General features: G+C 43.0%; 1 protein-coding gene across 1 annotated transcript in view; it reads left to right on the forward strand.

Annotated features, from left to right (window-relative positions):
- The window catches only part of MARCHF6 (membrane associated ring-CH-type finger 6), a 2,224,824-nt gene that overhangs the window by 191,482 nt on the left and 2,018,210 nt on the right, over window positions 1-15,132 (forward strand). Inside the window, exon 3 of the mRNA XM_069613753.1 lies at window positions 14,714-14,787. Coding sequence (XP_069469854.1) covers window positions 14,714-14,787 — 74 coding nt within the window. The remainder of the gene's footprint in view (window positions 1-14,713; window positions 14,788-15,132) is intronic.

Raw genomic sequence — 15,132 nt, forward strand, 5'->3', positions numbered from 1 at the left:
CTCTGATGCCTTCTTTTTATGAAACAGTCCTTGATTTTCTTTTTGATGTTAGACAGTGATTAGGATATCTTCCAGTCCTTGTTAGGATATGTTGCAGTCCACGTTCCAATAGTCTTTCAGAGTTCATAAAGGACAATACACTACTTCCGTGGTTTTGGGGATCTTCAGTATATTCATGGGCATGAATTTGAGCACTCACCTTGAGTTTCTGCCCTGTTCATTGGGGTTGATCAACCTGCATGGTCTGAGAGTCGCCTATATTGATGTTTGTTTCCAAAAAAGAGATGTCCCATGCTGGCACCACCGGATCATCTGCCAGGGCTCCACTACGCAAGTAGTATTTCATTGGCGCAGTCAGCCTCTAAATCTCTTTGTGAGGGTCGTACTTGCGTGACCTATTGCCAGGTGCCAGACGTGACCTAAATTGGCTCCCTATTGATGCCAGGATTGAATTCCGCCTCCTGATGATTACACTTAAATGCATGGTGGGCTCAAGTCCATTGTACGCCACAAGGATCCTCACTATCACCACTGTACTTCAACATCTACCAGACTCCAGTTATCAGAATCTTCAAAAAATACGACAATACATGCTACAACTACACAGATGACACTCAAATCATCTACAGGATCAAAGACACCCAAGCCGATCATTCAACCCTAACCGACTGTTTAAAAGAACTCTTCAACTGGATGAATGCCAACAACCTGAAAATCAACCCAGGAAAAACGGAAATCATGATCATATCCAAAGACCAAGAGAATGAAACCGCCATCCCGTGGCCAACAGAAATGGGAACCACACCAGCACCGTCTAAGGTAGTAAAAAATCTGGGAGTCCCAATGGACAACACCCTAACCTTCGAACCACAAATAAATGCAACGGTCAAGAAGTATTTTTCCTCCTCCACACAGCAAGAAGAATCCTATCTTTCCTCTCCTTCACGCACAAAACACTATCGTCGCCCTCATCATGTCAAGAATCGATTATGCAAACAGCCTCTACCTCGGAATACCAGCATACCTCCTGAAGAAACTACAACGGATACAAAATACAGCAGCCAGACTACTCCTCAAACTATCCAGAAGAGACCACACCACTCCTGCCCTAAAAACAGTACACTGGGTCCCAGTAAAACATCACATCACCTTCAAAACAATGTGCATAACACACAGGGCAATCTGTGGACAAGGAGCAGAATTCCTACAAAAGAAAATAACAATCTACAAGCCAACGAGACTCCTCAGGTCAAGCAACGAAATCCGCCTGGAACTAAAACCATACCTCAAGAGAAAACTTGGAGGCACCTCCTTCTACCACTTAGCCGCAAAAACCTGGAACAACATCCCAAAAGAAATAAGAAACACCAAAGATCACCTAAAATTCAGAAAATTACTAAAAACTTGGCTCTTCAACACCACAGACTCAAACTGAAAACTGGAAACGGAAAGAAAAAAAAAAGATGAGAAAAAAGCAATGACTAGACCGGAAAGGACACTGACAAGCTCCCAGAACCGACTACTGAGGCACCAACGGCCCCTGGACGGGTGACGCCGGGTAGATTGAATCACAGGCGACACCCATGGAGACGGACTCAACAACCCCAGCCAATCCCATCCAACATCTTCACTCGCCCCTTAGTTACTACCACATAACACAGTGTTGTGGAACTGTGGGGTATATTGCCAATCACCACACTGAGTTGCGGACACTGAAAGGTGCATTAGCCATATAAGTGGGAAAGGAGGACAGGTGGGGTTGGGAGGGAGGCTGGTGGAAGTGGGAGCGAGATGTGAAAGGGACCTTGAATGCTGGACGGGCCCAGATCAGGACAGAGGCGCAGGGGGCCCCTGCACCCGATCTGAAGAGATTACGCAAGCCAGACATGTCAACTCAGGATAGAGATGCCAACTAACCAATTCCACTAACAATTTCCCCACTTTGCTTACACCTCTCAAACTCCAAACCAAACACAACCACAAACCTACAGCACAACAAACCGCACAAACTTCACTACACTGCAACAACAGAACACAAACACACATATACTCACACAACAGTACACGAGGACTACCGGCCGCAAACGCCCCAAACACCCCAGGCCCAGCCAACGGACCCAGCGGGCTGAGGCTGCCAACAGCACATCACTGCTTCCTTGCGCTTTTCCAGCTTCCTCCCACTAACTCGCCCTCCCCTCCTCTTTCAGAGCCGCCAGGGGACCACTCCGGTGGTTAAAGTGCGCAGTACAAATGTCCTTTAACATTAACATATCTGAAGGATGCCTTGATCGACAAATCCAACATGAGGAATCTTCGATCTAATAAGACCAACCAAAGTAAGATCCCTAAATGTACCCTTAGTTAGACCTCCAAATGCACTTTCTTTATGGCAGCACTCAGGACCTTGGAGAACTGAGCTCCACAGCCTTGTTTAGGAAAAAGCCAAAGGCTCTGTTGTTCAGAGGATTGACATGGCGTTCCCCTTTGAATGGTGGCTTGGCTCTTCGTACCTGTCGCTGTCTCCTGTCTGTATGTTTCTCCCTAAGCCTCTGGGTACCCAGGTGCGCATTACAAATATATTAAAGTAAAGGTGGCGTGATGTTTCTAAGTCCTATTTTACTTCAATGGACCCAGGCAGGTGCTGGACATGTTTCTCTTATAGTTTAGGCTCAGGGTGCTGTCTTTATTTAGTTAGTTTACCTGGAGTACTTCTTTGTTTGAAACCATGTCCTGGATTCTAATTTTCTGTAACAGCTTTTGGATACTTGATTAGTAGTCACTTACCGAGTCTGAAGAAATACCCCATTGACCTTGGAAAGTAGGCTTCGATGGAACCGAGTGTTAACGGGTTACACAGACGGCCAATGTTGAATTGTTCACCCGCAGCACAGCAGTCCAGTCGATCAGCGAACACACATCTCGCACACCACGTGCGGTCAGTGGGTTTTTATATGCTTGAGCATGAGTTTCTGGAAATTAGCAGCTCCTCCTTCAAAACGGGCGCCAAGGAAAACGGACTGCAGCAACTCCACCACTCCTCTCTGCAGCTAACTGGTCACATGAACAAACCGCTCGCATACAGCTGTGATACATGGTTGTATTTATATCGACTGATGTATTGCATTGGTTTATTTGCTCATCTCTTGTTATGTATTTTGACTGTATGCATAAAAAAAGTAACGGTTATTTTAATTTGAAAAAAAAAATGTATTCGCGAGGTTCACCCACTGTAACTAACAAAGGTGGGAGGGGCTGCTCAAAGAAGCTCCAGTGGGACTCTTTGGTGAAGCCCTTGGCTGTTGTGTTGCAAACCCTGGATGTTGTGGCAGGGGCTCTTAGGGAGGAATGCTGTGTTTGTAGGTGCTTTCACAGAAGTGGGCAGTGATGGTGATACATCATGTTAAGATGGATTTCTAGAATCTGGCCTGGTAGACCCTAGGTACAGTGAACAGGGAACTTTAAGAGGTTAGCCAAAACCCAATCAAAGTAGCAATGGAGAGCAGTTGAGGCTATTCTCGGGAGAGTGAGTGTGGGGGTCATGGGTCAACAATGAATCCACTCAGTGATTGAATATATTAGACAGGAATGTATACACATACAGTATTTATTCTAGGCTATATACACACAAAACAAATGAAACCAACAGGTGATACTATTGCATAATGCTCAACAATAATAAACATATGCACATTCACCATAGGTTCTTAAAATGCATTCAGTGACTTAAATCAGCACAGGAGGCAAGTACAGTTATGCATTGAAGATGGAACCAAGTCACAAGTGATATCCCCTTACTTCAGCAGTACAATCCCTAAGATGATTGGGGCCTTGTGCCCAAAAGTCAAAGGAGTCCCCAGTGCTTCGCCTCAGAATGTATCTGTAGTAGATAAGTTACTTGTGTTGGTGATTGTTCAAAAGAGATTCAACATAGTTATGAGGTAAGTAAAATGTGTTCTTATCTTTCAGATGGTAGTACCAAGGTTTGACGAGCAAAAGGCAGTGGAATGAATGTTGGGATAAAAAGTGACTTGTTCTAAGTGTTATCCTTTGGAGGATAGGGGGGGAGAGACAAATGCTTTGCGTTTTCTCACCCGCCATAGTTTGTTTTTCCCAAATGGGGGAATGCTGGAGGTTGAATTTCCTGCTGTTTGTTTTCCGGTGAGGGGTGCCCAGGAGCTGCAGGTGGAAGGATTTTTCCAGTTGGGTCCAGGAGCAGAGTGCAACCCTTGGTGATGGAGGAATGCAAGATTGATGTAGCTCTCTTCAGGACACTTGACTGGATGGCGGAAGGCGGGTTCCAGTGACCAGCACTGCGCATAGACTACGGCAGGTGTTCTTCCAGTCGCAGTTACAGTAGTCCTTCCAGGACAGGAAGACGACTTGTACTTCAAGCTGGCGGCCTCAAAGTTCTGGGTAATAACGCAGAACTGCTACTGTTCTGGCAAGGTAGCCCACTGGAGAGCTGTTCACTGGTTGGTCCAGGGACACTTCTGAAGGCTTAGGATGACTGGATCCTCGAACACGTCGAGTCTGGTTGGTCCCATCTGTTAAGATTTTGCAGCACCGGACATGGCCTTCGCAGATTAGGTAGTCCAACAGTGCTTCACCGGGCCAGATGCAGAAAGGAATGCTGGGCCTCTTCAATGGTCCTCTTCAGATCTTCAGTTGACTATTTGTCTACAGGGGATTTTTGGGACACTGCTGATCTGAAGAAACCGCTGTAGGAATCCTGTTCTTCTCCAGAATCCAGGCTGTAAGCAAGTCCAAGCTACACACACTTTCCCACACAAGTGCATGACCTTATATGGGATTTCCTGAACTGACAAGGCAGGAAGAAGACCAAACTACAATATGGCCAAAGAATAGGCAGAACTCTTGTGGCATGGACATTTTAGAGCATTAGTCATGTTTAGTAGCCATATGCGGTAAAGTCAAATGTGCATGCTAGAAGTGACACAAATGGTAAAAAATAAATCTGCTGCGACCAGCTTGTCTTTAGGCACATATAAAAGTAATCAAAAATTGCAAGTGTACAAACTAACACATTTAGCCGTGTGCTAGAGGAAACGCGTGCTGCCTGGCACGTTGGGTCACATATTTTGGGCATGCCCTAGCATAGGAGCTTTCTTGACTAAAATTCACAGACCGGTTTCACAGATACTCTGCCATCGCCATGTTCACCATGCCCATGCTGTTCAGATGTGGGGCTGATGAATGGCATACTGATGCACCTCAAACTAATACATCTTATGTTATTTGCAGCAATGAAACCTATTGTATTTCAATGTAAATCTGAAAACCCACAGACTAAATCAATGGGCCACTCTGCTGTCTAGACTCTGCTCGCTGGAGAGGAATAGTTTTATACAAAAAGCTGACACTCCACAGTCAAGAACATTCTGGGAATTGATGGACCCTTATAGTTAATATAAATTCTCTGGGCGATATATAGTGTAGGGTGTGCATCACATACTTGATCACGTGGTTGCCGTGTACAAGACCTGCTTAAGCATACTGTTTATTTGATCAAATAACATGTCTTTTCTCAAGTTTGATGATTCACACTGAGGGCGGGCTGATGTTGGGGGGGAGTACAGGGGGGAGGGCGAGGTTCAGACGTTGGCTGCGCAACACTTGCATCCAGTGTAGATGCTTGATGTACAGAATTATGAACTTGATTACCATGCCCTGTTATTGTTATAACTCTTTTCAGTAAAAAAATTACATTAAAACAAAAATCCCAAGTGCAAGAGGCTTGGGTGATACAATACAGTACAATGGGGATACTTTTCTAAGATGATGTGTGCAATGTAAAAGTTACAAAAAGGTTAAAGATAAAAGGCAAAGGTAGTTTCCTAGTACTGATCGAATGAGCACTGATCAGTGTTCACATAAGAAATGTGCAAAAGGCAGGAGAAGTGAAGTTCCTCAAAAAGTCAGAACAGTCAAAAAACAAAGCAAAACGATTGGGTGTCCATAGAAACTATGCAGAGAAAGTTGCCAAAGGGAAATCTTGCCTAACACCTCAGACATGTGTTAAAGCAGACTAAACTGACCTCTTGTTAGGCAAAGGGTGGGCGCTTCACTAAATGGTTTGAGGACTTGCAACTGTTTGGGCACATTATCTCTCTAAGCTTGTGGATGCAAAAGGATGGGGCTGTATCTGGTAACAATTGGTGAACTTTGTGGCTCTAATGGCTGTATTCTGGATGAGTGTCATTTCTAATTGACATTAGCCAATCAAATATGCAATGGTCTTCAACTGCAAATGTTAATTCATGAACTTGAGCATTTTCTGAAAATGTAACTTGTGCTGCTTTTTTTCTATTTTTATTGCATAATGATGTTTTTTTCATATACATAATAAACTAGCCTTATTCCTTCAGTACCCTCCATTGTTTCTTCTCCTATTGTGTCCCCGATTCGGTAGAAACCTTCTGCTCCCGACTCGGTAACCATCGGCTTACTCACCGTCAGCTCTCCGTTGCTGGGACCAACATGGGGAGTTTGAGTGCTTTGGGATGGGCACAGATCGAACATGGCCACTGCCAAAATAACGGCCAACATTGCTACCAGACCATCTGAAGCGTGGTCTTCGTTCCAACATAATCGGGATTTGGAGGTAGTGGAGATAATTGATTTGGAGTCTAATAATATGACCAGAGCTCCTTCGTCGAGGGTAACTTGTGTGCCACCCTATCAGGGCACTTGCCATCCCACACAAACACCCTGACTAAATGGTATATCTGACGTAGCTCCTGCTTACTCACCTGCTTCGTCAGTCTCGGATGACAAGAGTTGTTCATCTGCAGCTATGTTTGATATTTTAGAAACATTACTTTCGGACCTTACAGCTAAATGTGAATCAATTGCTGGTAAACTCGACTCTCGGTGCAACCAACTTGCTACGACTATTGATACTGTTGGTGTCTTCTTTTTTTAAAATTCTTTTAAAACCTCCCGTAACGATTATGGATGAAGTCTGCTCTCTAATTGTCTCATTTGCTTTGTTATGCAAATTATTGTATTCCAACAAAAATACTAACAATTTATTGGAAGGAAATAGTGCGACGGCTGCTTTCAACGCCCTTTTTTCCTTGGTTAACGGCAGCTCATTACAAGAGGCGACAACGAAAGATCAAACATGCCTTGATGTATGAGCCACTCGCAACTAGAAAAAAGAGAAAAGGCAATGTGATCACGCCCACCAAGGATCTCATGCCTGATGTGTCCGTAGCACTGTACCCTATCTTTCAATATTTTCCACCTAAAGGACCTTCGCAAGACCGCTCAGGGAGGGATTTACAATTGTCAAACTGTGCCACTTCTGACTGTGGCAATGAGGAAATTAAAACAATGGATCTTGATTCCAACCATTATTGTTCATTGTTTTGTTTATTTATTTAACATTTTTAAAGCGCTCACACAGCCCACAGGCATCGAGGCTCTGTTACAGGAATTGTTTTTGTTTTTTGGATGCGTAATTGTTTTTTTTTTGTCCTAGTTGCGTATTTATAACGCGCTTAAACACCCAGTGGTTTCTAAGTGCAGACCCGGGGATCGAACCTGTGTTTCTTTGTGTTGTCTTCCTTCCAAGGCGCGCACGTTGCCACTGAGCTATCCTCCTGGGACAGGTCTTGTGTTTCTTTAACTGTTTTGCTAAAATTGGTTCTCGGCAGAGGGCTTCATCTCATAAGTCTCCTGCTCCTTTAGTAAAACGCAGTGGCAAAAGTGTATGATTTTCCTCTTCATTCGCCTAAAAACAATTGTAAAGCGTCAGTAGTGGAAAAGGAGTCTGTGTATGACTTCGAATCCCTATTTGCCATCCAGCCTGAATCTAAGTAATGCCAGTAATGCCTTCGCACAGATAGGTTTGGGTGTTGCCTCATGTGCGGCTAGTCTTGTGGCCACAACTACCCAGTCCACCATTATTCCTTTACCTTCTTTGAAGTCAAATCAGCATGTTCAAACTTACATTGAGCTGGGTCATGTTTTAACAGGGGCAACACATGCTGTAACGACTGCTCCTTGTAAACCGAAAACTAAGGCACTCCAAATACAAAGCTTATTTTGTGATGGTAGTGGCCTTTTTTTAAACCAAGCTCATTTACTTGGCTTATTCCATAGCATTATTCCCCTTGGTTTTTTACGAAGTAGCAATATAAGGATCATTGATATATGTGAAAATATCCGCTATACTGCCTTACTTATTCATCTCTTTGCGGATAGCACTTGATGTACATCATGCACCATTGGGTGCTTATTAACCGGTTGGCTTGTGAGCGCAAAATTGTCGAGTCTGATTACGGTAGAAGATTTAGACCAGTTCATTCAGGCAATGTGAATGATCTCAACCACCAACGTAACAGATTCTCCTCCTCTGCCCCAAGGTTGCCTTTAGCGACTGGGTCAGAGGATGAAGCATCGGGGGAGGAGATGCATTGGGCATGGGTAGCCCAGATGATTGAACAGCATGGGAAAACAAGCTCTTAGCAGCCTGGAATTTTCCCTCTTTTCTGCTCTTCAGTTGAACACTCGTGGGAATTTTCACTTATTCGTGGGCGATGGACTCCTGGAGCAAATGATTATCTTTCTGTGGTGGCGCTTCAGGTGACCTGGCTTACTCACCCGCTTGTGGTGGATAGTTTACACTTCTTGACCAATCTGGCTATACAGGGGCCTCAAGGACGACCAAAGGGTGGTTTATTGCTGGGCGTGAAAAAACCTTTGAGGTTGGTGGAACTCATACAGAGCTCTTCCATGTCTTCATCGGGAAAAATCACTCTCACTGGACACCATTGCAATTTATCATCAATCTTTGACCCTCCTTATAGGCTTCCACATAATTCAGTCATTAAAGGAATTGAGTCTTTCATTTGTAATTACACAGGACGTCTCCCCATCCTTGTGTGGCGATCTTATTTATTTAGTTTATTTTGACATTTGTTAAGCATACTTACCCCGGGGACATCGAGGCACTGGTTACAGAAGTAAGATGGTTACAGACATTTTCTTATGTTGCCCAAGGTTACATTGTTACAAGGCAATGGATATCTAGGGTATATTGTTGAATCAGTCTTGCATCGGGGTCCTTAAGTTACTTGTAGTTTGTCATACAATGCTTTACAATGGAAATCTTGGATGCATTGTTGCATTAGCTGTTACATTAGCTGTTACATTAGCTGTTACATTAGCTGTTACATTAGCTGTTACATTAGCTGTTACATTAGCTGTTACATTAGCTGTGCCAATAGTGATGGGGTAAGTGAGAACACAGTGGAGCGGCGATTCAGGGTTAAGTTCTGCCGTTGTGCGAGGGTGTTTAGCCAGGTTTTGAGTTCTTTCCTGAAAGACCAGAGGGAGGTGTCTGATCTCAACACTAGAGGCTTGGCATTCCAGTGTTTAGCTTCGATCACTGGGAAACTGCTGCCTTCTGCTTTTTGACACGGAAGATGTCCAGGCAGAAGGAGTAGGCAGCTCTGGTAGGCCTGGTGGCTTGGGTCATGGTGACGTGGCTTGATAGATAGCTGGGGGTGCTATTAGCAAGGCATTTGTGTGTAAGGGATAAGATTTTAAATGTAATACACTCCCGAATCGGGAGCCAGTGGATTTTTCGCCTAGCTCCGAAATCTGTTCCCTTCTTGGAATGTTGAGCGCTGCCCTTATTGCATAGCTGACCTAAACTGTACTACCTCATCACTAAAATAACCCTGCAAATGTGGACTGACCACTACTTGATTGATTTCTCTATAGCAATAGACAAACCAACACCGAAAGTCTTAATTATGGCTCCAGCCCTTCCTACCAGATGCAAAAAAAAATCATGCAGGACAAATTACTGCCTCATCTGCTTCCTTCACTGAACATCTTACCAAGCAACTTGGACCCCAACTCCCTTGTTGAAGCCTTCAACAACACCATGACTAAGGCCCTAGACACTATTGTGCCAGTAAAACTACTTAAAAGTAAACAAAAAGCTCACCTTAACGCCTGGTTTACACTCCACCTCAAAGACTTCAAAAAAGAAAATTACAAGCCCTATGGCAACACACCCCAACGGATGAAAACAAACTACAATTAACCCAGTTTTCAAACAATTACAAAAAAGAAATAATTTGCACCAAAAAATACCTTTTTAATAACAGAATTTTTTTTTTTTTATTGTTAAATGAATTAACAGTTTTTACAAGAAAAGAAGAAGCGAAATCCTGATTCCTTAGGAGTTTTCGTGCGTTTTCTCATTTTTTTTTTTCAAGTTAGTAGTCCAGTTGCTTGTCGAATAACAGAATATCGAAAGCTAGTTCCAACACGAAGGAACTCTTCGCGATCCTCCGAGAACTGGAATCCCCCATCCCCCATCCCCCTACTTGGACAATGCACCCAAAGACAAACAATGATGCACCAGCATTCATAATGCCTTGACCAACAAAATAACCACTCTCCAAATCAAAATTGCAAACAAAAAAGCCTCCTTACTCTCCAGAGACGCAACCCACTACCCCCATTGAAACTACCGACAGTCCAGCACCTTTCAGTTTCACTAAAGTCACCATCCAGGAAACTGAGAAAATAATCTCATCCCTGAAGCTGTCCAACTGTCAGGGCGACAACTGCCCGGCCCAAATAATAAAAGATGCCGCAAGAGACCTAGCGCTGTTCATCTCTAAACTAATCAATGCTTCATTCATGACCAACATCATCCCAAGTAACTAAGAATCATGGGTTCTACCATTGCTGAAGAAACAAACTTTAGACCCAGCCATCCCCAACAATTACAGACCCATCACCACAGTACCGTTACTTCTTAAAATAATCGACAGAGTAGCCTACTTGCAAATTCAGAATGACCTTGAAAAAAACCACCTTCTAGGCTCCCGCCAATCCGTATTTAGGCCAAAAACGGAAACTGCATTAATCGACCTAAAAACGTAAATAGATGAGCTCAAGGACAAAGGCAAAACGGCTATGTTGCTCTTCCTTGATTAGTCGGCGGCCTTCGACTTGGTGGACCACGCAGTCTTATGCAAACACTTAGCATAGGCCGCCCACTTCTCGAGTGATGCAACAGCTTGGGTCCAGTCCTTCCTAGAAAACGGAACAATGCGAGTCTTTGCCCCCATGGCCTCGGCAGACCCGATCCAGACGACCTGCGGCATTCCACAGGGATCATGTGTTTCGCCTACTATGTATAACATATTTACCAAGGCCCTATTCGACAAATTGGACCGACTCAGTGTTACCTTCACAAACTTCGCGGATGACACCCAGATCCTCATACCCCTTTGGGGTAACTTTGACTCGGATACGGGCCTGGTAAATAAAATATACCTCCTCATTCAGGCATGGATGGCAGACCATGGCCTCTGCCTGAATGACGACAAAACAGAGATCCTGATCCTTGGCTCCGATGCCAATCTAAAAAAAACAGAACTCGAACTACTCGCATTTAATATAGACAGCAACACAATCAAAGTAGGGAAAAAGGTACAAACCCTAGGTTTCTCCCTCGACTCCACATTAACCCTAAGAAAACAAGTCAACTCCTTGGCATCTTCCACTGCCTACACCTGCAAGCTCATCAGAGCCTGCAGACCATTTCTCACCACAGCTAGCTGCATTAATCTCGCTAATGCCCTAATATTGTCAAAACTGGATTATTGCAACGCCCTCTACCTAGGAGCGAACAAATATATCCTTGATAAACTCCAAATGTTACAAAACTTTGCCCTCAGATCAGCCCTAAACATAACCATCAGAGAACACATATCCAACACCAGAAGAGGACACCACTGGCTAAAAATAAGCGACAGAATCCTACTCAAAACAGTATCTCTGAAATCTAAATGTCTTAACAATGCTGCTCCCCCATACCTTATTGAAAGAATGGTTAGGAGAACCTCGTCCCGCCCCTCCAGGGCAGCCAACTCCCACTGTCTGGAGATACCTAGATTTAAACTATCAAAAGCCGGTAGAAGTAGCTTCCTGGTAAAAACAGCTGAGACTTGGAATACTCTAGCACCAGCACTCAGAGCCAACCAGTCCTACCTCAGCTTTAGGCGTAATACCCTAAACTGGCTCCGCTCGAACGACTTATGATCCTGGAGACCTCCCTGTCTCCCCATGTGCCTGAATTATGTATGTATGTAACCTCATCCAGGAGAAACGGCCCCCAGCCGAGGACCAGTGTCCTTCTCCCTTCTCCCTTCATCCATTTTCCTGGAATCTGGAACCCTTGCTGAAGGATTCAGCGAGGATTCCCTTGTAACTAAGAGACTAAATACACAAAGGCTGGTGTCAATCATACATGAGAATGAGGTCCAGGATTGACACAGAGCCCCTCCTTAACAGTCACTAAATGCAAATACTTGAGTATTAACTAGGATTGTAACTTACGTGACCTACGACACCTTGAATATGTTAATTTAAAATCATTCCATGTCATAGGGAGTATTGGATCATTTGCGTGTAATGGCAGGGGCTATTCTGTTGGGATTTTATCCAAGCTATATCTTGCTAAACTATCACCCATCCTTATGTATGGAGCAGAAAGCTGGGCCTTTCACAATCTTGTGTAAGTAACTAAACTAGAGTCTGCTTTATTAAAGAGACTGTTTAGACTTCCCCATTTTACCCGATTGAGATGCTCTATCTTGAGTTTGGCGTTGCCCCCTGCTGAGCAAGATTCCAACTGTCTTGTCTAAATACGTATTGGAAACTGAATAATGCTCCAATAAGCTTCCAAAGTAATGTAACTTTTGAAGCTACTTGGACTAAGGGCTCTTTTATGTGTAATAGTGCCCTGGCCAATATTAAGCTCATTACCGATAGATGGTTCGCTCTGATCCTGGGTGATCTTTTGAGTATCATCATTTCCAATGCTACAAAACAGTCATGTAATGTGGCCTACTACAACATAGTCACGAACAATTAATCATTGACCTTGCTGTAAAAAGTAATAGTGTTTTGGTATGGGCAGAAATCCCAAGCTATATTCATCACTTTGTGGATAATCCCCTGGTTTGGGACTACCTTAAATTAAAAATGATCTCCGTTGAGACCTTGGAAATGGTAGGTGCTTGGGCGAACATCCTGCTGGGTTCCTGTCTGTCGCTTGTGTGGAGACCATCAACTAGAATCCGCTAAGCATTTATTGTCGGCCTGTCCATCATTATTGTAATTGAGGCAGACTGTCTTTAAAGCAGCTGGGCTTGGGTAGGGTGTCTCCTTTCGGGTGGGAAACCTTGTGGTCTCTGGTCATGAGTGGATATAATTAACCTATTATATTTTTTATCTTCTGGAGAATGATTGCTTCCATGTTGGTGTACTGTATCGACCCTTGATGTATTGAGAATTACCTATGTCTGTGCTATCACTTGGGGTGATTGTTGATTTTGTTTCTGTATTGTTTTGTGTTTCTTGCTTTGTTTTTCTTTTTGTACAACTGTGTAACACAGTATTAATAAAACAAATAAAACAAAAATATATTTTAGAAAGGAATTCCAGAACATTAAAACCATATCAAAAGACCTAAAACAATCATTATATTTTGAAGGTTGCTCTGCTTAAACAAAATCATATTGATAAGAGGTTTAAGCTTCGCAAAACACCTATAAAAGCAAGGCCCTCAGACGTGGGCTAGCTTCACAGACACGTCTTCAAAAGTGAATCAGTCGATAAACACTTCACTGTGAACAAACTTACTAAAAACTAAAGTACGTTGTGCAATCAAAGCTTTACAGTGAATCAATACATGTCTGAGAGTTTCTAGTTCAAACCAGTACTTACAGAATCTGCAAGTGGAGTCCTCCTCTAAAATTAATTAATGAGCGTTTGGAATTCTCAAAACCTTTCGCCAAATCTGGGCCTCTACTTTGTCGAGGAGGCTCAGAACGCCAGGGGGAAAGTAGTTTGGCCCCATACATTAATTTAGCAACTACCTTGCACTTGTAGAAACTCAAAAGCTGGTTTGATTGATAATCTATCATGCTTCATGTTAATCTTGGACATCTGGTTCGCGAAGATTTGTGCCTTGTATTTCTGGTACGTTCTGAGGGTTACTGCATATGGTAATATCGAGATACACCATATTGTTATCCTAACTCAGCGTATCCCCCTTGCAGGCTCCACTTAAAGGCTTTTTTCCTTTTCTTCGTAAAGTGTATTAATTATAAGAGTTGGTTTTGGCAAATTCTGAGAAAGCACCAAGGAGTCACTGAAGGCCAGTTGGGGTGTGGTCAAATAATAAAAATGAAATCTGATACATTGCCAAATATCTAGGATTATTGAAGCTCAAAAAAGTAATTTCAATAATAAATGATGGACTCATTTGTATGGTCTATAAAGTTATCTTTACTTATGTCCTGGAGACGTGCACAAAGCATGAAACAGGTTTGCACATGGGCACCTTCATGACCACATTTTAATGTTGCATGTATTAATTGCATACTCTGGTCACTAAAGATAGTGTTTGGAAATTATAATGGTGTCTAGTGTATTGTAACAAGGTAATCTAGAAGAGGAGTAGTTAATAACCAAAGAAGAATCGCAAAACAAGAAGCAGGTACTTTTTTTCTCAAGTTAATGTTTTATTTAATGCATATTAAGTACCTATGTCTTGATATTGAAGAGTTTAATTTAATTTGTTTCCAAACGTTTCAATGTTAAATTGTATGTTGGAAATGTTAATATCCATTTATGTTCTGTTTGATTTCAGCTTAGTCCAGTGGCTTAAACACAGCAGGAAAGAATATTGTGAATTATGCAAGCACAGATTTGCTTTTACACCAAGTAAGTATTTAATATTGCATCAACCTTTTTTGTATTTTTTTGCGCTTCTATATGGACTTCTTAAGAACTGCATTTAATTTTCTGTTGCTCAGGTAAGGGTTGGGAAAGAGTCACATTTTGGGTGTGCAAAGTACGACCTCACATCCTTTGATTGATAAAATGAGGAACAGTAGGAAATTAATATCCTTGCAGGCCAGTGTTGGAATCATTTTCCTAAACGCTTTCTTTAAGGTTCCGGGAGCTCAAGCCACACCAAGGTTGCATGGGCCTGACTCGCCCATGGGTAAACCTAGTAGAGCAATACAGGCTACTTACGGAGGGGTTGGGGGGGTGATGAAGGTTGTA

The sequence above is a fragment of the Ambystoma mexicanum genome, chromosome 5p (genome assembly GCF_040938575.1).
Source record: "Ambystoma mexicanum isolate Mex_15411 chromosome 5p, UKY_AmexF1_1, whole genome shotgun sequence".
NCBI lineage: Eukaryota > Metazoa > Chordata > Amphibia > Caudata > Ambystomatidae > Ambystoma > Ambystoma mexicanum.